Source organism: Montipora foliosa, chromosome 2 (assembly GCF_036669935.1).
Source record: "Montipora foliosa isolate CH-2021 chromosome 2, ASM3666993v2, whole genome shotgun sequence".
NCBI lineage: Eukaryota > Metazoa > Cnidaria > Anthozoa > Scleractinia > Acroporidae > Montipora > Montipora foliosa.
The window spans coordinates 22,931,612-22,941,611 of record NC_090870.1 but is presented as its reverse complement, the minus strand read 5'-3'; the positions used below and the strand labels follow the sequence as shown (position 1 = coordinate 22,941,611).

General features: G+C 42.1%; 1 protein-coding gene across 1 annotated transcript in view; it reads left to right on the top strand.

The window, feature by feature from the left end:
* The window catches only part of LOC137992692 (probable E3 ubiquitin-protein ligase HERC1), a 151,866-nt gene extending 145,751 nt beyond the window's left edge, over nucleotides 1-6,115 (top strand). The window contains exons 66-68 of the mRNA XM_068838173.1: nucleotides 1,579-1,865; nucleotides 3,781-3,952; nucleotides 5,143-6,115. Coding sequence (XP_068694274.1) covers nucleotides 1,579-1,865; nucleotides 3,781-3,952; nucleotides 5,143-5,331 — 648 coding nt within the window. The 3' untranslated portion in view covers nucleotides 5,332-6,115. The remainder of the gene's footprint in view (nucleotides 1-1,578; nucleotides 1,866-3,780; nucleotides 3,953-5,142) is intronic.
* Nucleotides 6,116-10,000: the final 3,885 nt, after the last annotated feature.

Sequence of the window (10,000 nt, the reverse complement as noted above, 5' to 3'; positions counted from 1 at the left end):
CGTTTCGTCGCCGTAACCGAAGAAAGTGGTTGTTTAGGGAAAAAACTTGAACTTCCAAAATAGCCTTGAGTTCGCTTGCTTCTATCAACTTTTCGGAACAAGATTTAGATTGATTTCACATCTTTCTCGGAGAAACTTGGTTTATCAAAATAGCATCCTCTCCGTCCTCGGATTGCTCTTACAGGGCCTCCCGAGCTAGTTTTTTTCTTCGCTGGGCATGTTAAACCAACTTCTTTAAAAGTGGAAATGGTTCCCTTAATTCGGCACAATTTTAACAAGAGGCTACGGGTAGCCTTCACTTGTTCAAAGGATTTTTAGCCGATTTCCTTTAACGTTCACAGTATTTCAGTGTTAAGATATATGTATCTTGGTCAATATCCAGTTCCAATTCCGTAGTCCCAAAGTCCACATTCCTTGAACCAATGATAGGGTTTAAAGGGTTATTTTAGGGTGTTTAGGGGAAATCTTAAGTTAATCTCGAGTTTTAAACTCCAAAATGGTAATGTGGAATTCCTTTACTGATGAAGTTATCATTACATCATAAGCAACTCAAGGTGATTCTGCGCGAAAACGACCTTCATCCAGGCGATTTCCCATAAACTTGGAAAACGTCGGGCCGACTTTTTTCAAGATTACCCAAATGCAATCCGTTTCAATCTTGTCTATTTGTATCCATCCATTCTTCTCTCAAGTTTCCTTTTGCTGTATTTCGTTTATGTTGTTCAACAGTTTCAAGTGATTATTGCAGTGTTTCATTCTACTTTTGAACTTTTTGGGTGCCATGAAATTGCATCATTTTGCGTGACATAGCCCCTTAAGCGATCGTAGCATAATTATTCACATTTAAAACTGTTGTTAACGGCATTGATTCCAATCAAAACCAGTAAACAGAGGCTTTTTTTCAAGTTCTATTTTAAAATATTCAATGCTTTTTCTTAACAATACCGGGAGAATTATAAAATTGTGTAATTAGCCCAGTCAAGAGAATCTTACGCATGCACAGGCAAATCGCGAGGAGTCAGAGCCGAATCCTGTACGTCGTTCGAAGAATTCGAACTAGGTCATTGTTGCATTTTACTATGCTTGATTGTGAAGGAAATTGGGATTAGACTGGTAGAAATGGGACGGTAATGGGTGATTCCTTGTAGCAGGACGTGGCAGTATGCGTCTTCTAACACGAGTTCAATTTCAAGTTTATTGGTTAAAACATTAAAGAAGTTAATGGCGAGGAAGCCCAAAGGAAACCTCTGAGCTTGTAAGCTCCGTCAGTTAATTAATATACAAAATATTAACAGAAGTACTATATATGTCAGATCACAGGCAGAGCTACTAAACAGTGAAACATATATACTACATAATTGTATTAACCATAGACTAGGCTAAAAAAAAAACATAGAACCTATCAATAATCACGTAGGATTGCAATCTCCGTTTAACGATTCTCCGCCATTAAGCCAGAGGCTTCCACGAGTCTTGGAAAGTTATTGGTGAAGCTCAGTGGTAGAGTAGCCAAACTTAGCAGCACTTGTTTATTTCTGATTTTTCCCATCATAATACATTATTTTTTCTTATTTTTAGATTATTCCGATCGAATCATTCGAGACACAAAGTGCGGATGGTAGCTTTGTACCAATATTTCCCAGCGGTCATAATATTCAACTCACCTTCGGTAACCGTAATGAGTATGTAGAGAGAGCACTTAACTATCGCTTACATGAGATGGATCGTCAAATTGCTGCCGTTCGTGATGGTATGGGCTGGCTTATCCCAGTCCCTCTTCTTTCGCTTTTGACTGCTGAGAAACTGGAGCAAATGGTTTGTGGCTCTGAGAAAGTTAGTATTGACATGCTGAAGAAAGTTGCAAGGTAAGTGTTGGTTCGAAGGCTCGTGGTAGGACTGGAACAAGTATGGAATATAGACTGATGTGATGTTTTTTGCTCCGAGGTCCGTTCGATAATCAGATGGATTTAAGAGAAGTGCACTAGTGGGCAAATAATCTTTCTTTTTTAAGACCCCACCAACAGTCAAGCTCAGTTTTTGCGCCTCCCCTCTCCCACCCTCTTTTTCACGTCCCTGTATCCTTGTCCCACATTTTCCTGGGAAGAAACCCAAGTAACAAACTACCCATCGCGGATGTTATGGTTTTTAAATAATATAATGTGCAGTTCACTTTTCCTCAAATTATGAATCATCTTAACTTGTGTAGTTAGACAAAAAAGTCAACTAGAATAGACCGTATTTATAAGTGGTGGTCAAGAAATTATTCCTTTGTCTTTGTGCTAATCATCCTCACTAGCCTCACTTTGGAATTAAAATTCTCTTAATTTTTGCTCGTGTTTACGAGACTAGTTAGGATGATTAGTATGAAGACAAAAGAATAATTACTTAGCCTCCATTTATGAATACGGTCTATAGTCATACTGTTTAAATACTCAACCTATCTCCCACTCCTTTTTCAAGACTCATTGGTTGACCCAAGGGTATGTTTTTTGGTCTAAAGCAAGGTATCGGATACCTTCCCTCCCCGGTTCGGATACCTAAATAGTTTTGTTTTTGGCTTTCCTCACTCATATTCGGTGTATTAATTTTAGCACATAGTTCATAAAATCTGATTTTAATAACTGAATAATTGAATCTATTGTTGAAAAAATTGTCAAAATCCTTGTATAATTTTGTGTGGTCGCACCTTTTCCCTGTAGTTAATTACTGGTCCCTGAGCCCATGTTGCAATTTCTTTACTAGTGCACTATGCGCCTGTTAATGAAAGTCCTTCTGCGGATACTTGAAAGGTGCAATCGAAACTGGTAGTGTCTTCATCTTGCTGCCTTCTGGATCCTCGCATCATATCATACCTTTATGTACCCTCTGATTTTAGAGTAGCTTGGTGTAGCTAATATCTCCAAGCATTTGCCCTGCCCACCATGATACACCACAGAGGACAGAGTACAACACTGGGAACTCCATGCCCTACTCTGCAAATAGTGTGTGGGTTCTTTTAAGACCCACAGGGTTATAAACATTGAAGGATTGTGAAACTGGGCCCACGGTTTATCGTCCTTATGCTAGAAGACTATTTGCAGATGTCATTACAGAGGCAGCACTTTCTCTTCAGTTATTTAAAGACCCTGGGTGTTAGTCCGGCCGGAGTCGAATTCAAGGCCTCCCGCGTGGCAGCCCAGTGCTCAACCAACTGAGCCACCGGTCCTCGACCTCTGGGCTGCGCGTCAAGCGTTCTTATGTGAACGAAAAGCGTCCAGAAGTGGTAGCAAAGTAGCAATGAGATGCACGCTCTATTAAGATAAACGTCCCCAAGTGTCCACCTTAAGTGTAAACACTAACCACATCTCCACAATAAGGCGTAGGGGTTGTAGTTCGCTTATCTTGATTATTTAGGATTGTTTTTAGGTTACCCGTATCTTCACTAAGTTTGTTGACTCAAGAAAAGTAAGGGGAAGGCCGTGATGATGTTCATCGCTAACTTCTCTGGATTTAATCGATGAGGGTGCTTTGTGCTTTATCATAGGAACGTTGTCTTACCTTTCAGAACATTCTGTGAGATAGGCGAGGCTGCGACCGTGTGAGCATTTGTGAACAGTGAGCGACGTTACACGGGGCGTTATTTCAATATCTTTCTGGATGCATTTTGCAGTATGGAACAGCGTCACTAACAATTTTTTACGAAATTTTGAAGACAATGGCAAGCATACGTGCGCTGTCATGATTGTGACATAACTGGAGACACCTTTTCAAAAGCAAATTGGTGGTTTTTGTTTTTTGTAGGTATCGTGAGGTGGAGCCAACTGATCCGTTGGTCGCATGGTTGTGGTCTACCTTAGAGTCATTCACCAATGAGGAACGACTGTTGTTCATGAGATTCGTGTCAGGTCGCTCAAGACTGCCAACGACTGCCTCAGATATATCTCAACGCTTTCAGATAGTCAAAGTTGACAGGGTAAGGAAGGAAACGGATTTCTCAAATCTTCGTATCATTTGTTGGTATTCTTCAGAAATCGGCATGATAGCAAACCGTATCACCAACTGAGTCTGACCCCCTCGAATGCTTGAACTTAGCTGGAACCAGTTTCACTACTTTTAAGGACCTTTTTATTAAAAGGGTTGTCACTACGACACTGAATCACGTAACAGCAATGTTATGGTACTATGTAAAACACCAATTATTGCTTACCAAAATGCGCCCACTTTTGTGACGTAATAGGTTACCATGGCAACATGAAAGCTCTCCAAAAACACCCTATATTTTGTCTTTACTTGTTTATATCTCAAAAATGAACTCGGTGACCCCTATTTGTTATTGTAGAATTGTAATTAGCAATCTGAGATAGAACTATCGACAAAGGTTTAAAAAATTCTTGGAAGCCAATTCCGGGCTACCTTAAATTTTTCGAAAAATTAAGGTAGCTCTGAATTGGTTCCCAATAAGCTAATAGTTCTATCTTAAACTGCATATTACTATTCTACAATAAAAAATGGGAGTCACCGAGTTCATTTTTGTTCATTTTTGAGACATTGTGGCCCAGTGGTTAGGGCGCTTGCCTTGAAATTCGGGGATCCCGGGTTCAAGACACGTTCTGACCACTGGTTGAATTTTTTCCCGGTAGTCCGTGGTTTAACTTCTCAGCTGCACTTGTAAATAGCCAACTAGCTTGCCTCCGGCCAGTTGGGATCCCTAACAGTTGTTGCTGAATGTTCTGTTCTGTCTTGATTGTGTTCATTGGCCCTAAAAACCCCTTTATGGGGAGTTGTCAATTAAGTATTTATGTCTTTAAAGAGCTCTCATGTTGCCATGGTAACCTATTATGTCACAATAGTAGGCGCATTTTGTTAAGCAATAATTGGTGTTTCATATGGTACCATAACATGTCATAAGAAGATATCTAAAAGTGGTGAAACTGGTTCCAGCCACCTGAAGTATAGTCTCAAGCTCTTTGAGCACAAAATGGTTTATAACTCAGACACGGACAGAAATGATTAAAAGATATATTTAGATTTACGAGCAGTCCTACTTTGGCCGTCGAGTGCGATGCGTAAATGAAAACAAAATGGCCGCGCGAATACTTTACACAAGTGGGGCCGCGCTCGTTGCTTAAGTTCTTTAAAACTTTTCTTTTACTTTACTTTTAGGAGCCCAACAGCCTGCCTACGGCACAAACATGCTTTTTCCAACTTCGTTTGCCATGCTATTCTAGCCCTGAGAAGCTTGCGGAGCGACTGCGATATGCAATCAATAACTGCCGTTCTATTGACCTTGATAATTACATGCTCATCAGAAATGCTGTAGAGGATGACGTGGATGACGGTGAAGAGTTTTAAGGGTTTTTTTAACCAACATCGTTCACTTCTCGTCTTTCAACTGGGTTAGCGAAGGAAGGTCTTTTAATTCTCACATCTTTTACTCCGTGTTTTTTACTGAATTGATTACTCGGCGTAAGCATGCCATTTGCGATACAACATTTGAAGTGGCTCTTGAAAAGATACATGAATTTCACTACTAGATGTTGCTTTTTCAATGTCAGGGATATCCTCTTGCTATTTTTAATCACTGGTTTTGCACTACAAAGTGGAATAGTTTCATGAAATATTTTTCATCGAATGACAAAATGTAATTTTTTTGAAGATACAAGATCTTTGAAGTTTTTGAAGGCTGTTCAATAAATCGTAAAGACAAAATTGTCATTTTTGTTTTCGGTACCTTAATTTAGAAAAAGCCGTATTAGCACTGTTACCAGTTCTCTATTGAAGCTTTTTGATCAGAGGTGGATTCTCATCACTGCGAATCATGGGCCTCCTGGTTTTCCGAGCCATCTCAAATTGCAGTTGAACGGCCAAAAACTTGGCAGTTCCTCCAAGGCTGTGCGAAATTTGGAACCGGCAACATTCATAAAGATGACGACTTCTGGCGAGGTTCACGAATCATGGACTTCGGCTCTGCTTCGTAGAAACGAAAGCAGTTTCCAACTAGGGGACCCTTTCTGCGACTGCGCGTATTGTGGAATCGGCCAAAGATGTCGGTAATAATATAACAGCAATCCAAGGGCCTGGAAGAAGTCAGAGGTGGTGCCGCACGCTCCATCTTTGATATATATGTTTATTAAATTTAAACTTTGAATGAACTAAGTGTACATTTATATTTCAATATAATGTTTTAAGGTGGCTCAAACCAGTTTCAACACCTTTAAGAGACGTTGTTATTAGAAGGATTGACATTACAACACTTTATCACGTAACAGCAATGTTATGGTACCATGTGAAACATCAATTATTGCTGAACAAGAGGCAGTCATGCAGTTATGTTTGTGATGTAACGAGTTACCATGGTAACAGGAAAGCCTTCTTGCCGTTGAAAAGGAGGGCCCTCCATTTGCTTCTGTCCTCCTTTATACAATCTTTCCACCTTTTGTGTGACCTGCCTCTTTTTTTGAGCTCACCGAACAGCACTTGATTAGGGAGCCTATCCTCTGACATTCTGCAAACATGGCCAGGCCAGCGCAGCCTGTTGCCCCGTACAAGGACCTCAGTTGGCTGAGACTTAACCCTCGCGTGCACGTCGACATTAGGAACCCTGTCCCACCAGCGGATCCCCAGCAGCTGACGTAGCAGGGCTGGTTGAAGTTTTCAATCTTCGGGATGTGTCTAACGTGTGTGGTCCACGTTTCACTGCCATAGAGTAGAGTTGGAAGGATTAGAGCTTTGTACACAAGGAGTTTTGCCTGGATGGAGATTCCTCTACGGTCCCAGTTGTTGAGTTTGAGGGAGTAGAAAGTCCTTGTCTAGCTGACAGTCTTTGGTTACAGTGCCTCCGAGATAACAAAACTTGAAAGTGAAAGTGATGGTGATGCCCTCAAGCAGGTTAGGGGGTGGATCTCCTGTTTGATAATGCAGCACTTCGGTTTTCTCCTTGTTGATGGTCAAGCCCCACTGTCTGCAAGCGCTGTTCAGACGGTTAATGAGGAGTACCTCCTAAAGTGGCCAATATTATACAGAGCCTACACGAAGGCATGAAGGCCATGGTGTCAGTTGGCAGAGAATTAACTGACAAGTTTCACGTCACAGCTGGCCTACGCCAAGGTTTCATCCTAGCACCATCCTTGTTCATCCTGTTCTTTGCTTTCGTCGTTCAACACGCTACCATGACCCTGCCACCCTAAGACGGAGTTAGCATCAGGCACCGTATTAATGGAGATGTTAAACTTAAGACGCCTTCGCACCAAGCTGGCAAAAACAACTACAGTCAGCGAACGTCTATACGCAGACGATGCAGGTTTCGACAGACACGAGCATGAAGTACTCCAGTAGTATTCCGATCTTTACGAGGAGTCCCCACATGAGAGGTCTGCTGACAAAGTCAAAGGCTTTGACAAGGTCTATGAACACAAGGTGCAGTTCCTGTTGTTGCTCTCTGCATTTCTCCAGTAATTGTTTGAGTACAAACATCTGTCAACTTTTGATCTGCCTCCACGGAAACTACATTGAGCTTCAGGAAGATAAGCTTTGATAGAAGGCCAGATGCGATTGAGGACTACCTTGGCAAATAGCTTGCCCACGATTGAGATCAGGGTGATGCCACGATAGTTTCCACAGTCGAACTTGTTCTTCTCCTTATACAGCTTCAACAAGATACCGTCCTTAAATCCTTGAGGACCAGTCTCGGATTCCCAGATTGTCAGGAAGAGTTTGTGAAGATTTGACAGGAGAGCAGGACCACCAAACTTCACAACTTCTGCTGGAATGGTGTCAGGCCCGGGTGCTTTACCAGAGGATAGTTGTTTCAGGGCCTTGGAGATTTCTTCGAGAGTTGCTGCTTCGAGATCTTCTACTATCTCAGCAGGTAGAATGCTGTCGAGCACGCTGAGGTCGGCAGAACCGGGCTGGTTGAGGAGGGTGCAGGAGTGTTTCTTCCACCTGTTTAGGATATCCACCTTTTTGCGTTAGTCGAACGCCCGTAGCAGAATCGATGGGGTCTAGGCCAGATGTCCTACGACCAGAGAGCGGTTTGATGCCTTCGAAAACCTTCCTAGCATTGTGCTTATTGGACAGGGCTCTATCAGTCCACCAGACGGTTTTCAGATGCCGGATGGCACGCTGGCATTTGTTCTGTGCCTCTCTGTAGCGTGTTCTGTTGGCTGGAGTCTCGCCTTGCATGAAGGCTTTGGAAGCGGTGTGCTTTTCATTGAGAAGGGTCTGGATCTCAGCATCATTTTCATCAAACCAGTCTCTGTGTCTCTACTTTTTTCCTGGTGCCAAGTACAGATTTGGCAGTGTCGTATAGACTGTTGACTTGATAGAGGACCACATCTGCTCAACGTTACCTACAGGTGGAGTGAGGCTATCAGACAGGGCTTGTGCTAGTTGTAGAAGTTGTAGTATTTACATATAAATGCCGTGAAACTGCATTTGGAGCCAAACACTAAGTGTGAGGTTGATGATGAAGCGGTCCAATTTGCTTGCATTGCTTTCCAAGATTGAGCAATTTGAAATCACTTTACTGAAAGATTTTAGCCCGAACAAACAAGTAGCATTAGTTATATAACAACAATTTCCCCGACGCTTCTTGCGTAATAGCGCTTTGCACTAATGACGTCATGAAGTGAGTCACAAGGGAAATGAGGCATAATATTCGCTTCATTCTCTTCGGTTTTAAGCGACGTCGACCGTGTTCTTGGCTCTATTCTCGAGAAAGAACCAGAACAATAGACGATTGAGCAGCTAGAACGGTGTTTAAAGTGTAGTGGGTTGAAAGTGACGGGCAAACGTGACGACCTTTTTAAACGAGTGAGGGGCTGTATAAAGTCGTGTAAACAGTGGAAGTGACCACCCGCCTTATCCGAGCACACGTATTCGGATATTCAGTTTGATTCCGCAACTTTTTCTTTCCGGATTCAAAAATATTGCCATCCACACGTAGCGTATTCAAATCGAATTTGCCCGTCCACACGCATCCAAAACGTACCCGGATTCTCTCTAGTGCTCAGGGCTCCTCAATGAAACAAAGGTAACAGAGCATAAGCCATAAGCCCTCGGCAACCATCTTGAGAATTTATTTCACGATAAGAACTGGGTTCGATCTTGTTACGTCATCCGAATAAAATTATCCGGATTTGGCGTCCACACGGTTCCGGATTCAAGCAAAACAAAGCGCGGTGACCCCATCTTTTAATTGCATTTTTTGAATGTCCTGTGCATGAATATCAATTGTGCCAAGTTTGATAAAACTCTGGATGGTAAGTCATTTTAAAGGGAATTAGCGTTTTTGAGACGCGAACGGCAACCGGAAAAGAACATTTTGCGTGCCAGGGCAGTGATGTCTCCCAGATTTTTATACTCATCTGTAATGGAGACAAGATACTTAGCAATGTAAATGTGGTTGTGCAAAGACAAGTTAAAAGGGAAAACAGCTCATTTCAGGTTGCCGTCCGCGTCTCAAAAACGCGCATGCTTACAGGGAAAGTACGGCTAAGAAAAAGTTCCTCTGAATCGAAAGTTCTTTACCTGCATTGTCATACTCGACCATTGGGCTTAATGTGTTTGAATAGCCAACAATGTTCCAACAATGGGCAATTTTATCTTTGTTTTTGTGTATGCAAACGAGGCTATGACTTAACAATAGTCAAGGATTTCTCTGGCCCGTGTACAGCCGCCCAGGCTAGGACTTCTTCGGATGACCAGATGTACTTGACTAAAACAAGGAAAATACAGGCGAGGGTAGCCATACTTCGCAGACTTGAATCTTAATCCAGAGGGTAAATTGTATTAATATTCGCTCCACCATCAGAACAGATTTACCTCGTGGTCGTTTAACAGGGTTTTATATAGATGTATGAGTTATGTTACGAAGCGAAAGAGAGCTCGCAGTGTTATCCCGCGCTCATTACTGTGAACTAAACGCCTGGAAGTCAAGTTTAATCAGTCTACCGTGGCTTTCTACGAGATCCCTGTTACAACTTCAAAACAAACGATCGATTTATATATTTCCATCGAATGG